Genomic DNA, 20,558 nt, shown 5'->3' with positions numbered 1-20,558 from the left:
AAGGGAGATGATAGGAGTCTTCGGATAAACAATCACATAAAGTTATAAGTTTTTCTTCCCCAGATTTCTTCAAATAGAAGGCAGATGATCATCTGTCAATGCATTCTATTTTCTGCAGGGGGTTGGATGAGGTGATGCCTATAGTCATTCCAGCTTTATGGTTTTATGATTCATGTCATTTAGAAGATTGTGGTCATCTTCTGGCAGGTAGACAAAGACAAGCATGTAAATGTAAAACATGATGTCTATAGACACAAAATGTTAACTGCTAGTGGCAAGAATATGGTAACATAGTTTTCGTTCATAGAGATTTGGGGAACACAGAAGTTTGTTATTCAAAAGAAACAGCCTATAACCAGTGGAATTTAAATGGGTCAAGACCAATTGCTAGGTGCTGTTGGTCAGTGCCAGGACAAGGAAAGCAGATAATGGAAAGAGTCTTGCTTTGGGACCTTGCTTTCTTCCCTTTTCTATTGCCTGTAGAAAACAAGAATATCCTTGCTGCCTTCCTTACTCTTTTTTTGTTATGCTAACTGGCAAACAACACATATACCAGCTTCCATGGAACCACATGGGCCCTATATGAAAAGTTTTTGATCCAGGCTGTCATGGAAATAATGTCTAAATGACTTTTGTTAACAGTGGAAAATCCCACTCTGAACAGGATGTTTCTCCAGAGTTCTGTGTGGCGAAAAGCAGAAGCTATTAATGGAAACCTTTAAACGTCTCATACAAGTGTAGCAATGATTTTTACTTCACATGTTCTAAAAAGCACTTCAGGACCTTGTCTTACCTTCTTTTTATTTAACCCTCTTTACTTTTACTATAGGAAAATTGAAAAAAAAAATGATAGTTTTCTTCTCAGTCCTTTACCATTATGATGTACTGTTTTCTTTTACAAAAAGGTTCTTTGCTAAAATGGAAAGAAAAATAAAACTCGTGTTTGTGTTTGCAATGTTGTGTTTACTGTGTGCAGAAAGTTCTTTCTAAATCTAGCTGTTCTATTTAGAAAAACCTATTTAATATTGTGCAGTGAGTCTTAAATGTGTGTATGTGTGTGTGTTTGTATGTGTGTGCCACAAGTTGCTGTTGAATTAGAATTTTTAATCAAGCAAAGGAAGAAATTGCTACATAAATGGTGATGATATTAACTATTTGAATCAATAAATCAATCAATTCAATTAAAATTAAACATTAATTGAATTAAATTACATGCCAAGCAATTATTCATGCAATATATATCTAGAACAAATCTTGAATATTTTCTAAAACAAAAATTTAAAGTTAATTTTCTATATCGTATTCTTTTATACTATTCACTGTATTAATATTTATAAATCCATATTGTAGCACAATTTTAATTTTTGTTCCTGTGTTTGGGATGTATTATGTGCAATAGAAATGCTGGAAATTCAAATATTCCATGATATGAGAAATACAAGTAATTCTGTAACTCTTTCTTAGCAAATGTACCCTAGTATTGGTAAATGAGAACATGCTATTTGCTTAACTGTTTGTACTATTCGTTACTAAATAGCATCCAAATAGGCTAATTAAAGTTCAAGTTATACTACAATGTTAATAGATTATCACATTTTCCCTTTGCTCTATTTCTGAAAGAAAGAGGAAACTTTTCTAAGTTACTTTTGGGTCAGTGGATCAGCCATAGCTCCAATTTTTGTGACTGAGTGACTGAATCATGCAGAATGAGTATACACCACATTTTCTTTTATGCCTTTAATGGAGGAGTAGGAGTTCTGAGTTTGCCTTTTAAAATCCTTGTTATAAGTCGTCTGAGTTATGAAATAGCTAAGACTAGTTTTTTTGTATGTTTCTCACCTCATTTTTTTTCATTAGATGTGAATAATTGGCAGAAATGATCCTTTGAGAATAAATTTTGCCTAGAACCTATGATTTATGCATCTGGATTTTATATGCATAGAGAAAAACTTCACTTCGTCTTATGAAAACAAAACCTTCCTTGTGGAAATATAAAAACTCCTGATTATTAAGGTTACCTACTAGAATGTAGCATTTCTATTCTGGAACTGCAATTCCAGAATTCTTAGTTGGCCATAAAATATGGAAAGCCTACCTGAAGGGACCAAGTTTGAAAAGACTGGCCTAGAATCTTTCAGAAGATAAAACCTTCCATAAATGCAATCCATATTAATATTAAAGAAGAATGTACAAATTCTCGTGAAATGCAAAGAGATTTTCATTTTTTTCAACTATGCTTCTGTATTTTAAGACAAAAAAAGGGAAATGTTTATCTTCATTTTGTAGTGAAATGCAGTGAATTCTGAAAATAATTTCAACAGTAAAATAGAGGTTAAGGTATTTGCTTGGATTGGGCATCCATGTTCAGATCCCTGTTGATCACAGAGCTTACTGGGTGATAGCTGTCTCTCCGTAACACTTTGCTGATTGTTATGTAAATAAAATGAAGGAAAGTCCCAAGCATCCTTTATTTTTTTATATTTCACATTCATGGTTTCTTAGGTAAATTCTGTTAACTGTGTTTGTTTTGTTGCAGCATATCTACCAGTGGTGTGGTTCTACCTGCAATAAATATGAGCGCTTGAAAGCTACTCAGGTTGCGGCGGGCATTCGAGACAATGAACGGAATGGGAGAGCACAGTTGATTGTTGTGGATGAAGGAAGTGAACCCCTGGAGCTCCTAAAGGTATCCTTCATTTGCTTTAAAAATGCCTATTTGTTGGATAGTTTATTTAGCCTGCCTCAGGCCACAGCTCCAGATCTAATAAATGAATTTGTTTGTTGTATATGTGAGAGGGTATAGATCCTAGTATCTTGTCAAGGCTAGGAAAGAACTTTGGTTAAAACTCTTGCTCAGCAGTCAGTATTGATTTATGTGGACCACTAGTGAGCTGCAGGCTGAACAAAATGGAACGAACACCAGAAAGGAGTGTGACCTGATATAGTTTGAATGAGTGAATGAATGAACAGATTGAAATGAAATTAGTCTATAATACTCCAGAGAATAGCAATTGATATAAATAATATCTCTGGGTATAAAATAGGATCAGGTGTATCAGGAAAGAAATGTTTTGATTCAAAATTTGCATAGGGAATGTTTGTGTATTTGTATCATAAATAGATTTTATCTCATTCTCCTTCAAGGAAATATAGTAACGTGAATAGCCTAAAATTCTTGAGTTGTCTAGGAAGAGCATTTATATTTCATAAGAAACCATACAGATATGATCTTGGGGGAAGCAGAGACAAGGTTTATTTGTTACAGTGTATAAGGGACAACTTTATATGATGATAGTATAGAACTCTGTTGAGAGAATCAACTGTGGAAATCTTGGTATAATAATGCTATCTTACTCCAAAGGAACATTTTGCAATCTGGGAAAGAAACATTCAGAAATGTTACTTGAACCCACATGCTTCAGTATTACACCAACAGTGGCAGAAAAGTAGGGCAGAACTTGGATCCATGCAAAGTGATAAAGTAGAGCTGTTTCTGTCAAGTTTGTTTCCAAGGATGGGCAAACTGACAAGTTTGAGAAATAGTTGCTTGAGAAATAGTTTTTGAAGGTGACAGGGAATTCCGTGTCAGTAAATTCACAAACTGAACAGAAAAAACAAAAACTTGCTTGTTAGAGGATAATTTGTATACATACATATTAAAAATTCTCAAATAAATAAAATATATATACATGCCCCCCCTCCATAATTGTTTCCTGTAGTTTCTCTTGATTCATATAATCACTTAAAGCAGGGGCTTTCAAACTTTTTTAGGCTGTGGAATCTGTTAAAAAAAAGAAATTCCAGGATTCCTGATCAAGAGGCAAAACTCTTATAGAAAATTGCCTATGATCAGCAAACTTTTTTTAAACCTTTACTCTGTCATAAAACTCATAGCAGTTTATTATATTAAAATGGCAGAACTGAGTCAAAGGCAATGTATTCAATTTATTTTTATAAAGTCCTTGAATGAATACAACACGTGATGATTATAATCTCCAAAGCAAAGAATCTATAGAGAAACCAAATAGAAAGTTATTTTGTTCCTCTCACTAAGGATTCTAATTTGCCCTAGATAACTGCATGTTGAAAATTATGGGATAGATATATCTCATTAAATCTTGGAAATAAACACTTATCTTTTAACTAAATAAACTGCCATTTTCTTCCCCCTTTACCTGCTGGCATTATTTCAGAGTCAGAAATAACTTCCTTATATATTCACAGAATCATAAAAGTTAAACAGCACATTCCTGTTTCACTTGCAGATAAGATGATAAATGATCCATGCAGGCTGAGTTCATATTTATGAGGCACATATCAAAACTGCAGAGAAAGAAGGAGAGAGAGAGAAGGGATAGTGATATAAAACACCAGATGGGATGAAGTATCTTGCATTCTCATTTCTGCCCATTAAGTAATGAATTTGAAGTTGATTTGACTATAATTCTAATTTCATTTTTTGGAAGTGTGCAAAACATCACAAATGTGCCATGCTGCTACTCAAGCTTTTTGAGAATAGTCAAATAGTGGCTGAAAGTAGTTACAGTAATACAAATAATTAGCAACTGTAGATTTTCTGCCTTTCTTTTTATTGTCAGTGGATATTTTACCCTGAAGACCATTGGGCCATTTACCAAAGTAGTTGATTTGAAATAGCTTCATGAAGTGTGCAATAGCCATTAAAGGCTGTAAGTGGGTGGGTGGGCAGTGTGTTATTGTACCAGCTTGGATCAGATTTATTATTTAGATGGCGGTTCCCAACCTTTCTAGCTTTGTGGACCAGTGGGATGATTTGCATGAGTGGAGTGCAAGCATGTGCACGCACAGCTACATTTGGGCAAGCAGCGGACATGCACACATGCCGCTCACACAAATGGAGCTGCACTAAGTCTAGCCCACTGGTTGTACAAGTGGACCTGTGTGCGCACATGCACTTGCCCACTGCTTCTGCTGCCCAGTTCCAAATAGCCCATGGCTCGGTAGTAGGCCATGGCCCAGTGGTTGGGGGCCCCTAGTTTAGATAATATGGACCTGAATCTGAAATAACAGATTATTTGATTTTTGCAGTAATAAAAGTACAGAATCTACATTACTATGTTATAAAATGAAGACTGAAGGTGGCAATGGAGATGACTCATTCTTTTGTTTGAGGAATGTTTGCACACAAAAATATCCATAAAATTTCTGCTTCATTTATATATAAAACTCACTTTATTTATTCTTTTTCTATTTAAGCAGAACTACAATATTTTTTGCATATACATAGAATTCTTTTACTTTTTTCTTCTTTACAGTGACAATTAATCATATCATTAATTAGCCAGCTTTTTTTTTTTGTAGTCCCAAATAGAAATAGCTCTCTTTTACAAGTAGCCAAATTTCTAAATTTTAATTTGAAACTGATTTAAACTCTGGCTTCATTATTCAGGGTATAAGTCACAATTATTCCATGAATTTACCTATAATTAAATGTTTACTATTCAGGATTTTTACATGGCAGAGTTTTTAAATGTTCTTTCAGTGACTAATATATACAATAGAACAGTGGTTCTCAACCTGTGGGTCAGGACCCCATTTGGGGTCAAACGACCATTTCACGGGGGTCACCAAACAACGCAGTCCACCATTTTTTTCCCCTTTTCCTTAGCTGTGCTACTCTGTTTTATTCTACTGGCTTTTGAAAGCCAATAGAATAGACTCTCTTGAATAGAGTCTAATTCTATTGGCTTTCAAAAGCCAATAGGAATTGTCCAGGCTGTCTCTGCCCTGCTGAGCCCGCCAAAAGTCCCACTCTGCAAACGGTGCTGCACCAGTTGAGTAGTCCTCTACTTACGACCAGTTGAGTAGTCCTTGACTTACGATCGGTTGGGGTTGCGGCATTAAAAAGGTTGAGAACCACTGCACTAGAATATATTTTTCTCATAAAATCCAAGATAATAAAACATGCTTTTTACTTTTGATACAGCAAAACAATTCTTTGAAAGGAAGCTTTTAATTAATTAATTAACTTATCAATAAACTTAATTGACCAAAAGCTATAGGACTATAACTTACAAACTGAGAATATTATTCTTTTAATAATACAGAATTCACGGGCCAGTCTGTCCCACTTTACATAGTGACTGGCACAGTGGGAATATTGGTTTTTATTTGGTTAACTTGAGTGCTTTCAGCATGATGACAGTTGAAGTAATCTATAGCAAATGTGTTTTTTTTTTTTATTTGTTTCTCACATCTGTCATGGCATTCTGCTCACAATTTTCTGAAAAACAAACTTTAAAAAAATGTTTGAACAGGACCAGGATAGAGTAACTATTGTCTCTCATTTCTTGAATTTAAAAAGGCTTAATTTAAACACAAACAAATAACTTTTAAATGTCATGTAGGAGCCTTATATTTGGTTGGCAAATTTGTGTACAATTGCCTTTAAACTAATTGATTCAGGGCTTAATCAAGCATGCTTTGTAGAGATGTATAAACAGGATCTCCACTTGGATTTAAACACAAGTCATTGGCTATTCTGATCAGAAATCTCTGTCTTAGTACTCACAAACAGGGTCTACAACAATTAACCATAGGCCCATTGCTGTGGCCACTTCACCGCTGCCCTCCCCAGTGCAGTTGACCCATTGCGGGTATTTATCATTGGCTGGCCCTCCACTGATGTTTTTTCCCCACCACTGGTCACCTGCCACTGGTCCCTTGTCCCAGATGATTCACAGAGGGTCACTTGTCCCCAGCCAATAGGCACATCTGGGTGCTGGGCTCCACTCCACAGCTTCTATTGCCGCTACCTCTTGTGTCCTATCTGCCTTTGCTCTGTACTCAGCTTCCCTGGGTGGCTCTGGTGTTGCAAGGAGGAGGTGGGTGCAGACTGGGGTGAGGCAAGATGCAACAGGTGGCGGTAGCTTCTATCTCTTGAAAAGCTGGGAAGAAGAAGGCCCTGCCCTGACCACCACCTCCCAACCATGGTGACTGTCTTGAGACCCACCAACCCGACACAGACAATCTTGAGGGAGCAGGGTGGCCAGTTACCAGGCCAGCCAGCTTCAAGCTTTGAAACACTGGCTTCACTTCACTAGAAGCCAGTTTGTTGAACTGATAGGGTTGAAGGCCCCTGTGCCAGTGCTTGGGAAAGGGATGGGTGACTGGTTACCAGGGGCATTTGTAAGGGTAGCATGTGTAACCCCTCTGAGTCACCTGTAGCACTGTTGTGTGTTGCCTTGCCTGAGATTTAGATGGAGAGAATGGGGTGGGGGAGCAAATGGGGGGGACTCTCTGCCAAGGTCTCAAAGCTTGAAGCTGGCTGGCCCAGGAGCCAGCCACAATGTCTCATCAATATTGCCTGCACCAGATTGGTGGAGCTTGAGGTGGCCCATGTTGGAGGGGCTGATTGGGGATAGGGCCATCCCTTTCCCAGCTTTTTAGGAGGAGGCAGTGGATGACACCCATTGCATCCTGCCTGGCCCCTCTCTGCACTCAGCAATGCCAGATTGTCCCAGAGAAGGGGGATGCAGAACAGGGCCAGGCAGGATGCAACTGGCGGTGGCAGTGGTGGCAGAAATTGCAGAGTGGAGCCCAGTGCCTGGATGCATTGCAGCTATTGGCTGGGGACAAGTGTCACCTGCAAGTGGCGGGGGACCAGTGGTGAAAAAAAACATTGGCAAAGGTCCAGCCAAGAATAAATGCCTGCAGTGGGCAGCCTGCGGTAAAGTGGGTGCAGTATATGTCTGTGGTTAATTGTCCCATTCCATTAAAATATCTTGTACAATATGGATTGACAGGTTTGTAATTTCCAGGTCCTCCAAAAATATCAGTAACCTGATTTTTGGATGTTTTGTGGAGGCTAAATTTCCAGAATTCTCAGCCTTGTGAAAAAATGCCGTATTGCAGTAATCTGCCTTAAGTCTAAAGTATTAGAATAGATGACTTATGCATATATAGGGCAAGCCATTGAAATTTAGGAGGCCTATTTTAATCCAGTATTATATCTGGATTTAACCCTTTGTAAACACACACATCCACACACACACAATCTCTCTCTCTCTCTCTCTCTCTCTCTCTCTCTCTCTCTCTCTCTCTCTCTCTCTCTCTCTGTGTGTGTGTGTGTTTGTTTGTGCTTGTGTGTGTGTGTGTGTGTGTGTGTGTGTGAAGTTAGGCAACCCTGTGAGTTATCCTATGGCATTGTTATATTAAATGTGTCTTGGACTCTATATAAAGTGTTCCAGTAGGCAAGTCTGAATATTTGTCAAAAGGTGCTAAGTTAACTGATGTATGTATAAATTCCCAATTATTTAAAGCACTGAATGCTTAAAAAAGATACTAACATCAATTATAACATATTTTTGTTGATACGTATAAAATTGCATGTTTATATTATGAAAAAGCAGAATTGCCTAGTGAGCTAAATATTAAATTAAAGGACTTCTTAAAGGATTTCTCATATGAAAATTATTCAAGTAAATGGACATTTATCAAGCATTTCAAGGGAAAGTCTACATTTCTTTCTATAGACAGGATGAGATATTCTTGAATAAAGTGATTAAACAGCATTCTTAAGAAATTACACTTTTCAGCACTTAAATTAAAGTATACTCAATCTACTCATCCAGTCTGTATGATTGTGTCCTGGGCATCTTAACTACTTATAAATTCAGAAGCTCTTGGACAGTTATAAATTATGTTCATGACTCTACCTTGAAATTATTGATATAGTCATGGCTTCCTTTACACATAAAGCTGTTATTAAACAGTTACAATTTACTGGAAGAAATAGTAAAAGTTGTTAGTTCCACCAAATATAGAAAATTAAACCTGGGGTTGAAATAAAATGCTTGCTAGCTGAAAACCTTTTATTTTTCTAGGAACTAACCATATTCCTGCAATTTCAATTTCTGTTGAATCCAAACAGAAATTTTGCATTATTTTTTAATGTTAAATGATTAGGAGGCCACTTTAGAATAAATCCATATTCCTGGATCTTTTGCGTAGTTAGACAGTGCAAGTATGACTAGATTCAGGACGTAGTTAAAACTTATTTCAAGGAGGGTTTCACCTATTCTATATTATTTACCATTCCTATGAAACTGCTGGGAAATATCCATTACTTTGGGGTGAGATGTTCTCACTATGTTGAAAACTCTTAACTGCCATTCCAGGCCAAGTTGGAGATTCTATGAAAACGTGGAACTGGTCTGTAAGATGCTGGACGGATGGTTTAGATTAAATTACCTCAGAATTGCTATTTGTTAATAAATATCTGAGCTACCTAGGAACTCAGTCCTGGATAATTTAAGTGGATCATGACATTTATTTACTTCTGAAAGAGTTGATCCATGAATGTCTAAACTCGTGGTTCTTGCCAGAACAACAGGTTATGCCATGCTTAGAGGGGCCTTAGCCCAAGTTTACTTGGGACAATAATTACAGATCCACTTTACATAAAGAAGTATTATGACATGTTTTGGAAGCTGCTACTTGTTAAAAAGGGCAGTTGGAAAAAATATTTAAAAATCCTTGAATCCTCAGCCTTTAAGCAGTTATAAAATACAGTGTCTTTGTTTTGAACTCTTTAAACTTTAAAATAAAACCCCAGATGCATTAAACTATAGTTTAAAACTGTTCAGAAATCTCAAACTTCCTTCCCGCAAGAACAATTGCAGGAGCGCAAAAAGACCTGAAAATCTTTTTGGAAGCCAGTTTGAAATTATAGTAAAATAGACCTTAGATTTAGTGAACTAATTTTTATTTGATCAGAATGAAACTATTGTACTCCAAGTTGTCCATTTCTGTTTTTTTTTTCTGAGTGTGCCTTAAAAGTCAAGATATACTCCACAGCCATCATAATCTTAATTTGATAGATGTCTCTGACATTGCCTGCTTTTTCTCCTACTTCTTGCTTAATGCTGTTACCAGAGAAAACTGGCAAGTAGTAGCTGAATAAGCCCCTCCTCCTTTTGCCTTTCCACTCAGTACTACTACCTCTGCCATCAGAACTTCCTCTCCAGGCCATTGGTTGCTGCTCTTGTTCTTCCTTGGCCACATCTCACTTTCTGCCCACTGTCATTGAACACCCAAGGAGAAACAGCAGTGACTCTCTTTGATGCATTCCATTTAATGCTGCCACCATTACCAATGTCATCCTGGGACTATCTTCTCCAGCTATCACCCTGCTCATGCCTTGGTGCTCTACAAAGGAAATGTTATGTTGTACCAGTCTGAAAGCAACATTGCCTGGACCCATTAAATGTCTATGGAGATTCTAAGTAATCCAGATCATGGTAAAAAAAAAAAAATCTTTGAGACTAGGCCCAGTAAGCATTTTCATGCATGTTAAAAGGGACTTTCAGATTTAATCAAAATGTCATTCCATTGATTATAACCTATTCAACTGAAAATATCTTAGAGCTAAGGAAATTACGTTCATCATCATAGTGGACATATGAGCAAGTTCTCTGAAACTGAATTTAACATAAAAATTGATACGTAAAGGCAAAGATAATCCCTCAAGCAATCCAAACAATTCAGGAATTTCAGAAATAACAACAGTAGATTAAAGTAGAACATTAAAGTAGAATTAAAAAGACAATGGTTATCAGTATATAGTAATTGATGCAAAAATGATATATGGGGGTTTATTTAATTTGGCAGTTGATCATTTTCCCAATTACCTTGAGACTAGAGTATTCTGGTAGTGTCTGCTCCTAATCTCCTCTGCAAAGTAAGAATCGGCCATATATCATGAATAAAGTAATGGCAAATACATCTGGCAAATACAGTTTTATTTGCATTGTTGTATAATATCATACTAGGGCAGAAAAATATAGAGATAGTTTGTTGTTTGAAATATATTTAAGGTACTTTTTATTATCTTTATACTATACAGCTTCGCTGTTTCTCCCTTATCAAATATTTGCATTGTCAACAGAAACGCTGCTTCATAAATATATACCCTGTCCTGGGTAATATTACATTGCAGTTATCTTATTTAAATATATTCTGGTTAGAAATTAAGCCAAATGAGGTTAGTTTTTCTTTACTAAATATGAAGAGAATTTACTAAATATGAAGAGAATTCAGTGATATATTTACTAAGCAGTGACTTTCCAGCAGTCTCCCACACTTGATGCATATATATAACACAATTTTAAGAACTTGCTTTTGAGGTTTTCTCATTTTAATTGTACAGATATAATATGTTGCAATTATATGAAAAAGATTAATACCTACTACCTTCCTAGCATGTGGCTGTTTCAAATAAACTCCTTGTCACCCATCTTTCCAAAGACATCAGGGCATCTGATGTAAAGTTTAGATGGGCTTATTTGTTGCCACTCTGAAACAAACAACATCTCCAAAAATGCTCAAGAATGTTAATCCATAAGTAAAAAAGGTAGACATTTTATTTATATTATTTTGCCATCCTATATTTCTTTCAGCCCAACTTTTTTTTTTTATGTTCAGGTTTTGGGTCCCAAGCAAAATCTTCAGGAAGGCAATGACAATGATGATGAGGCTGCTGATATTACTAATAGGCGAAATGCTAAACTCTATATGGTAAGAATCCTCATCTTTCCGCACATCTTTTTATATAGAACAATGGAGACATGTTCTTTTAATTGTTTGATATGGCTACTTTGGTAAACTTACATTCATACCCTTCTTGGCAGTCTAAATCAGTTATTCAAATGCTTTCACTCATTTAAATCTGTGACAGATTTATCACATTAAATATATGCGATGTATATTCAGAGTCACCAGGTATGTGTGTGTGACAAGTACAAAAATTGATGAAACATATTTCAAGGTAATCTTTGCTTAACAACTGGTTGCTTAATCACAGTTCAGAGTTATGTCAGACTCTCCAAAAGATAGTTATAACTACCTTTTGAAATTATAATGCACACACCAAGCTGCTGTATGTGAAGTAGGCTCATATTGTTGGTCACTGAGTATAACTATGTGATCAAGAATGACTGACACACACTTCACAATCATGTGATTGCGTTTCAGGTTCTTGGGTTGCATACATGACTGGTTGCTGTGTCCTATAGTCAGATAATCCTAATTTGTGATTTTTTTGACTTGCTTTATGATTGTAATAAAAATGGTTGTTAAATTGAGTCAGGTTACATGGTGATCTGCCAAATGACTGCAATGACTTATAATGGACTCAGTTGTGGTCATTAAATGAGGATTACCTGTAATATCATCACACAGATATTGTACTTTAATTTGCATCAGTGCCAGGATTCAAGTATCCAATGCTGGTATTTGGATTGTGACACTGTTTGTAAAAGACACTCCATGTGCCTGCTGCCCCCAACCTGACACTTTGAACCTATGTCTAAAAGCATCCCCTTACTATGATAAAGGTAGCACATCTGGTTTCCATATAATCTAATGCCCTCATAAAGCAAAATAAAATTATGGGCAGGGTGTATTTACATTGAAGTAAATGCAAGTTTGGCTCCTCTTAAGATCATCCAACTAAAACCTTGGAAATGCAGAGAAAAGTGAACGGGCTGTTATGCATGTTGATTCTCTACCCAGTTTGAAGACTTCCACACTATCAATTGAATAGCAGGAAAGGACTTGTAACATTTTATAGTTCTCCATTCCAGGAAAAATTTCATTTGCTAATATTTGCCTGCAGTTATATGCCTAAGTAATTACAAATGTATTCACAAGCAATTTATAAATAGCACTGGTGGGAGAGAGAGGGAATTGACAGTCCACTGCTTAATATAGTTCCTCTTCTCTTAGGAAGAGGTGATCAAGAAAAAGGTGTCAGCCATCTTGATCATATAGTTATACTCAGTGACCAACAATAGGAGCCTACTTCACATACAGCAGCTTGGTAGCTATGAACTACTAATCCTGTTTTTCTGGTCTGTGACTTAAACAATTGCTCATACAGTTTCAAAATGACAATCTCTCTAAAGAACTTCAGTAACTTGATTTTAATGCTATAAAATAGTCATTTTGATTTTTGAATTCTAATGTATTATAAGGAAAAAAGAAATTACCCAAATTATAAAGTATAATAGTTCAACTCCCTCTTCTGGAAACAAGAGGAGATAAAGCATGAGAGCATAGCTGTTTCTTTGGGAAATGAATTGGAATGAAACACTGATTTGTCACCTTTTTTATGTCTGGAGTAGATTACATAAAAGAAAGCTGGTACATATTTATTGAAAGGTGTTTGGTAATGCAAAAGTACCACCTTAAGTAACTGGAAAAGGATTTACATACTTTTAATACATGATCCTGTATAGTTGGTTTCCATTTCCAAAACGTGTGATATATTTACTTCTAAGTAGACTGTATTCTGCCAAAGGACGTTTACAGAGTAACAGAAAAGCTTCCACTTTGCAGTCCCTGCTGATGTTAATGCTTCCTATTTAGCATGACTAGGAAATTAAAGCGTATGTAGGAAAGGCTTTAATTTTTGGCTTCTTGCATTTTCATTTTTTATAGCGCTAATTTGCTGAAACAAATGAGATGAAGGCAGCAATTGTTTTCCTTCCCTTCTGCTATGGAAAAAGAAATTGGGATTATTAGGAGATAGTGTGATAAATGTTATTAGTAAATCTTCAGCCTCTTTTCTTCCCAACCTGTTTGAAGAGCTCCCTCTGTAATAGTTATTTTAACATTATTTAAGATTACTTAATTTAAATAATTAAAATTTAATTTGTATTGTTTTAATCTGTTATTACAATACCCTGAAGCAAAGCCAATGAAACTAATAAACAAGAGAAACCAAATTCTAGCTTTTTGTTGTCTTTCATTGCATCAGGAGCACAAATTTGAAAGTTCAAAGTGGAATGCAGTGGCATCCCCTGTACATCCCTTACTTAGATACATACATGAACTTTAGAAGTAGTAACCATGTGAAATTACTTGAACTGTGTATTGATCTTAATGTGAATGTCCTGCATATTCAGGTGTCTGATGCCAGTGGCTCTATGAAGATTACAGTTGTTGCAGAAGAAAATCCATTCTCAAGAGCAATGCTTTTGTCTGAAGAATGTTTTATATTGGATTATGGTGCTGCTAGACAGATATTTGTATGGAAAGGTAAATGGAAGTCTATTTGCTTTCTTTTTTAAGTGCCAGCAGAAGCTGGAAATGCCGACATTGACCTCAGAAGGGAAAATCTGACATGAGACTATTGTCCTAGCCAGACTCTGTATGTTTATACTCTTAGAAAAGTATGTCAGATGGTTTTTAAAACAAAATGAGGTGGAAAGGCCATTGAATATCAGGATCCAACAGATAACTCTGGCCTCCTGCTTTATTACTGTAACTGCAGAGTAAAAATATTTTTTTAAAAAATGACCAAAAGGAAAGGGAGAAATGCAAACATCTTTCCTAAGATTTTTACCTGTCAGAAAGAATTTGCTGAGCAATTGAGCTTTTGGGAGTTCCACTATCGAAGTCTTCCAAGGAAACCTTTGTTTTAGCATGTGGACATACATTGATACAAAGTCTGACGTCTTTGTATCTGAAGAGATGAAAGGTCTTTCTTTGTTTTCCTGGTAGACCATTCTCTATAATTGGCTCTTTGATAAAAGTAAAACTGTTCAGGACATGTAAAAGAAAATGTCAAAGACATCTCTTATGTGCTTGTGTGTGTTGTTTTTTTCTTTGCTTCCTGGAATGTCTTGATACTGTAAAACATGCATCATGCTGGAATACTGTTAAACATGCTGGTGGTGGGATACTATGAGTTAAAATCTATGCATTTTAAGGTTGCCAAGTATGAAAAAGCTGCTATAAAAATCTACTATGATAGGTTTCTTTCCTGTAGTCAATAAAGAATACTGTAAACCTGACTAGATTAAATTAAACTTTTGATTATAAATCATAACTAGCACATCAAAAGCTTTGTTGACTAAATCAGTGAAGAATATCAATTGCTACTATTTTTGCTGGAATCTTTTATGGCATTTGAAATTATGCTCCCCCCCCCAAATCACATTGAGTTTAGATTCAGCAATAAATCAAGAAATCTATTAGTAATAGTTCTGAAGGAGTTTCTGAACTGTTGCTTTCATCTAACCACTTTATTGTTGTAATATGAACTATCACTTTATATTAATAAGGCAAAAATGCTAATCCAGATGAGAGGAGAGCTGCCATGAAATCAGCTGAGGAATTTGTTCTGCAAATGAATTATCCTCCCAACACACAGGTATGCTTATTTAAGAAACACCTGCTGTTTAAGAAGATTTCTAAAGTTATATTACCTGCAGTTGTAAGGCTACCATAACCCAATTGCTATGAGCAATATTAATATGACCTATATATTAAAATATTCAGATGAAAAAAGTATTTACTATTGCATGAGCAGGCTTAAATTTTTAATTTTATTTATAAAATTATGATTGTCAAAATTAAAAGTACCAACATAAAATCTTATAACAAAATAAAAAGCACCATAAAATCAGATCAAAAACTATACAAAATATATTAGATATATGTGAACTAAAAAGCAGCAAAGCTTGTAAAATAGAAAAATCAGACAATATGGTATTGGCATTTCTAAACAAATAGGAAATTTCTCAAGCAGCTAGTATTAACATTTGTTACAAGCACCTAGAACAGGACTTTTCAACTGGTGATCCGCATACCATGGTGATATTTTGGCACCTGGCAGATGATATGCATATGATGGATTGAAAAGCATTGCAAAAAAAAAGTGTAAAAGTGGATGAGGTAAAGCGGCGACAGCGCCATACAGGCCTGTGGGAGAGCTGCGTGAGGTATCACTGGGACTCTGCTGAGAGCCCAGGATCAGTGCGTGTGCTCCAGCTGATCGGTGGCGGCCTTGGGGGTGGCAGGGAGCCACACATAGTCTTAGGGGGCAGATTCAGCTGGAGCTGTGTGAGGTTTGCCTGGATCAGTACATGCAACTACAGCTGATCAGCGGCAGGTCTAGAATCTTTTGCCCCCTACCCTTGGTCATGCCTCCTTCTCTTTGAGCCTCCCACCTCCGCCCATTTGCCTCCAGTGTTCCTCCTTAGAGCAGCATGTGATTGCCGATAGGTGATTTCAGGGGTTTTGGGGTGGGGTGCAGCTTCTCCAGTTGAAGTGGGGGCATGGGGGATGTTGGGGTGCAAGTTGATTATCCCCCCAAAGATTCCCTAACCTTAAAACAACTCTTGGGTGGCACAAGGGGCTCAGGAGAGAGAGATGCCAGATGCTAACTCTCAAGAATAAGGAGCTCAGAGGAAGCTACAAGCAGGAGAGGTGAGTGGGGCAAAGAAAGAAAATCAAGCCTGATTGACAGGGACCATAGTAACCCTGTCCCTACTTCACAGAGGGCAGATCCCCATCATCTCCAGCCCAGCAGGGGTCTTCCTGTCACACTATTGCAGACAAAGGGGGGTTCTGGTGAGGAGGAGGAAGAGGGTTTAAGCAAGCTTAGCAACCAGAGTGGGGATCTCCCCAAAACAAACATGTTTCGTGGGTAACCTCCCAGCACGAAAGAAGTAACCAAAACCTGATGCATCCACCCAGCAGACGGGGGGGAGGAATAAAACCAAACAGCACCCCCGCTGCCAATCCTTAACAGAAATGTTCACGACAACGAAAACCTCGGACAGGAGGAAGAGTGTGGGCGGGCGAGCAGGCGGGTGTCTTGATCAGCGATGGCTTGGGGGGGAAAGGGGGCAGCTTCACCCTCTCCAAACGCTGCCCTCTCATGAAAGCAGGATGAAAACTCCAAAAAATGACAAGGAAAAAAGGTTAAAACAGAAGAGTGTCTTGCAGTGGTTTTCTTCCCACTTCCTTCTAGCAGTTTAAATATGTAAAGACCACAAAAGAAAAAACTTGGCTTTCTTTTGTTTTAATTCAGAAGGGAGGAATGGGAGAATTTGGCCAGGGGAATTGTTTGTTTATTTCAAAGGAAGGGAAAGAGGATTTGCTTAAATCCTCTTCCTCCTCCTCCTCACTGGAGCCCCCTTTGTCTGCAATGGTGGGTCAGAAAGACATCTGCCGGGCTGGGGATGATGGGGATCTTCCCTCTGCAGAGTAGGGACAGGGTTATTATGCTCCCTGTCACTCAGGTTTAATTTTCTTTCTTTGCCTCTCCTCCCTCCCTGCCTCCCCTACTTGTAGCTGCCTCTGAATCCCTCATTTTCTTTCTCCTGAGCCCCTTGTGCTGGGTAACTGTTGCCACCCAAGAGCCATTTTAAGATTAGGGAATCTTTGGGGGATAGCCAACTAGCACTCAGACATGTCCCCATGTCCCCACTTCAACTGCAGAAGCTGTACATCCCCCCAAAGCCCCTGCAATCACCTATTGGTTTCTTTGAGTCAACCAGAAGGAGAGAAGGGGATAGAACAGTGCAAAGATTAATGTCAGAGAAACAGGCACAAGTTTCCCATTAAAAGTGTGGTAAATGGGTATACAGATAGTCCTCAACCTACAACCACAATTGAGCCCAAAATTTATGTTGCTAAGTGAGAAATTTGTTAAATGAGTTTTGTCCCATTTTATGACTTTTCTTGCCAAATTTGTTAAGTGAATCACTGCAGTTGTTAAATTAGTAACACAGTTCTTAAGTGAATCTGGTTTCCCCATTGAATTTGCTTGTCAGAAGGTTGCAAAAGGGAACCTCCTGACTCTGGGACATATGAGCGTCATAAATATGAGTCAGTTGCTAAGCATCTGAATGTAAATCACAAGACCTGGGGTGTTATGTCCCGAGCCTTGCAAATGGCTCGGGCGTTTGCAGGCAGTCCCGGGCAGGTGCAAAGCTGCCCGGGACCAGACAGGCTGTCGCCAGCGCCGTGCACATGCGCGGGTGCTGGCGCGGGAAAAGTATCACATTTACCCGGGAAATGTCTATATAAGAAGTTGGGAGGTTTTGGGAGCTGCTGAAGCCATCTACTTGTAAGCTGAACGCAGAATAAAGAAAACTGAGAACTTCAACTGCTTCTCGTGTCTGCTTCCCGCCAAGGACTCAACACTGGCGACGAAGGTGGGATTGCCTTACACCGCCTGGAAAGGAAGAAGTGTAAGCTTACCCAAGTGAGTCCTGAGCGGCGGAACGGCGTCGACTCGGCAGCTACCCGCCAATCCAGTGCGCATTCGGGGGTAGGCTGGCTGATAGACCCGTCTCCTGAAGATGGCAAAAATCGGAAGGCTTTCGGAATTCGACGTCTCACATCCAGAGCGGTGGGAGTCATACGTAGCCAGGGTGGAGAACTACTTCAAGGCAAACCAAGTGAGGGAAGAGAGCTTGAAGGCTGCCACCCTGCTTTGTGTTTGCGGCCAAGACGCCTTCGACATCGCAGAAAACCTTGCAGCACCTGTTCCAGTAGAGTCTGTAAGCTACGCAGATCTGAAGAAGCTACTGAAGGAGCACTTCCACCCCAAGATGTCCGTCATCGCATGGCGCCACACCTTCGAGCAGAGGGATCAACGGCCCGGTGAGTCGGCCAAAGAATTCATCGCCGCATTACGGAAGGCCGCCAAGCACTGCGAGTTCAAAGACCTCGAAGAACGACTGAGGGACCGATTCGTGTGCGGGTTAAGGCATCGAGATCTACAACAGAGACTTTTCGCTAAAGAAGAATTGTCCTACCAAGATGCCTTAAGGGAAGTCACCGCAGAAGAAGCAGCAGGCGGCGCTGTCAAGAACATGCGGCCGATCAGAAACAGTCCAGAGGTTGCATCCGTGCACCAGGAAGACGTCCAAAGAAACTCCGAGGAGGATCCGGACGAGGAAGTCGACCGTCTCCACCCCACGAAGGAAGAAAAACAGAAGGGAAGCTCTTCAGCTCCGCTCAAGTGCATCGGCTGTGGAGGTCGCCACAGGAGAACCGACTGCAAGTTCCGCTCCGCTACCTGCCGGGCATGCGGCAAACAAGGACACATTGCAGCTGTGTGTCTGGGCCGACGAAAGGTACAACCTCAGGAAGAACTGCGCCTGAAAGGTACCAGATTCCCCAGCCAGAATAGGGTAGGGTTTTGCGCTTCGCAAAGAAGCATCCTTAGGACAGGCACACACAAGCCCATTAAGAAAAAGCTGTCACTCAAGGTGAAGCTACAAGGGGTTCCATTATCTATGGAACTAGACACAGGGTCTGCCTTTTCAATTATCTCCTTGCATACATTTAGGAAGATTTGTTCCGGTAGTGGAACTCAGGCCAAGTTAAGGCCTTCTGACATTGTGTTAACAGATTTTCAAAATTCAAGAGTGTGTGTTAAGGGGGAGGCCACCCTTAACGTGCAATACAAGAGTTTTGAAGGTCCACTAGACTTATTAGTAGTAGGGGGTGAACGAACGAGTCTCATAGGACTCGATTGGTTTGAGGCCCTGGGGATACACGTCACAGGACTCAACAGTTTACAAACACTCGACCTACAGGAAGTCTGCAAAGAATTTGCAGATGTTTTCAGCCCCCAGCTGGGCACATTCAAAGGACCCCCTGTGTCCTTAAAGCTAGACCCCACTGTCACTCCCATTAGAATTAAAGCAAGAAGGGTCCCTTTTGCTTTAAAAAGTAAAATTGACACTGAGTTAGACAAACTGATCCAACAGGGAATCCTAGAACCTGTTGATTCCAGTCCTTGGGAGACCCCCATTGTCACGCCTCTAAAGGCAAATGGGGACATTCGCATTTGTGCTGACTACAAATGCACTCTGAATAAGGCATTGCAGCAACATGCCTATCCTGTTCCTGTGGTCAGTCATATTCTGGCCTCCCTCAAGGGGGGGCGCGTTTTTGCAAAGCTTGACCTAGCTCAAGCGTATCAACAGCTGCCTGTTGATGATGATGCTGCTATAGCTCAGACTATTGTGACCCACAGGGGAGCCTTTAAGGTAAAAAGGCTGCAGTTTGGAGTGAATGTCGCTCCTGGGATTTTCCAAAGCGTAATGGAAAACACACTGCGGGGCATACCAGGGGTTTGCCCCTACTTTGATGATGTCTTAATTGCAGGAGACTCCACACACATTCTAGCTGAAAGGCTAAGAGCTGTTCTGTTAAGATTCAGGAAATCAGGCCTCAAGCTCAAAAAAGACAAATGCATGATTGGGGTGCCTTCTACTGAATTTCTGGGGTTCAAAATTGATGCTGCTGGGATTCACCCTGCTGAATCCAAACTGACTGCTATTTTAGAAGCACCTAGGCCAAATTCCAAGGCCGAACTTCAGGCCTTCCTGGGCCTCCTGAATTTCTACAATTCTTTTCTTCCACAAAAAGCTAGTGTAGCTGAGCCTCTTCACAGGCTATTAGACAAACAAGCAGTGTGGCAGTGGTCACAAACACATGAGGCTAGTTTCAATGAGGTCAAGGCCTTACTCACTTCTAACAGTGTACTTGCACATTTCAACGAGTCTCTTCCTGTGTGCATCGCTTGTGATGCGTCCCCTTACGGGGTTGGAGCTGTCCTGAGCCACCTCAGGTCTGATGGAACTCAGGTTCCTGTTGCATATTACTCCAGAACATTGTCTTCTGCTGAGCGCAACTACGCTCAGATAGATAGGGAGGCTCTGGCTGTTGTTGCTGGAATTAAAAAATTCCATGACTTTCTATATGGC

The 20,558-nt window shown here is 39.1% G+C and overlaps 2 protein-coding genes across 7 annotated transcripts in view; one reads left to right on the top strand and one right to left on the bottom strand.

Moving 5' to 3' along the window:
- The window catches only part of SCIN (scinderin), a 56,581-nt gene that overhangs the window by 7,703 nt on the left and 28,320 nt on the right, over window positions 1–20,558 (top strand). Inside the window, exons 4-7 of the mRNA XM_039343794.1 lie at window positions 2,537–2,686; window positions 11,464–11,556; window positions 13,947–14,079; window positions 15,108–15,196. Coding sequence (XP_039199728.1) covers window positions 2,537–2,686; window positions 11,464–11,556; window positions 13,947–14,079; window positions 15,108–15,196 — 465 coding nt within the window. The remainder of the gene's footprint in view (window positions 1–2,536; window positions 2,687–11,463; window positions 11,557–13,946; window positions 14,080–15,107; window positions 15,197–20,558) is intronic.
- Window positions 2,703–20,558, bottom strand: part of LOC120308158 — a 31,141-nt gene continuing 13,285 nt past the window's right edge. For 2 of the 6 annotated variants that reach the window (XR_005556769.1, XR_005556766.1), the window contains one exon: window positions 3,933–4,323. The gene's annotated coding sequence lies outside the window, so the exon portion shown is untranslated. Of the gene's footprint in view, window positions 3,602–3,932; window positions 4,324–10,670; window positions 10,714–13,254; window positions 13,939–20,558 lie in introns of those variants that run through there. The other 4 variants (XR_005556768.1, XR_005556767.1, XR_005556765.1 and 1 more) reach the window with 4 other exon arrangements.

The sequence above is a fragment of the Crotalus tigris genome, unplaced genomic scaffold (genome assembly GCF_016545835.1).
Source record: "Crotalus tigris isolate CLP2741 ecotype Arizona unplaced genomic scaffold, ASM1654583v1 scf7180000017873.753527, whole genome shotgun sequence".
In the NCBI taxonomy this organism is placed as follows: Eukaryota; Metazoa; Chordata; class Lepidosauria; order Squamata; family Viperidae; genus Crotalus; species Crotalus tigris.
The sequence above is the reverse complement of the archived record's forward strand: the minus strand, read 5'-3'. Positions and strand labels throughout refer to the sequence as shown.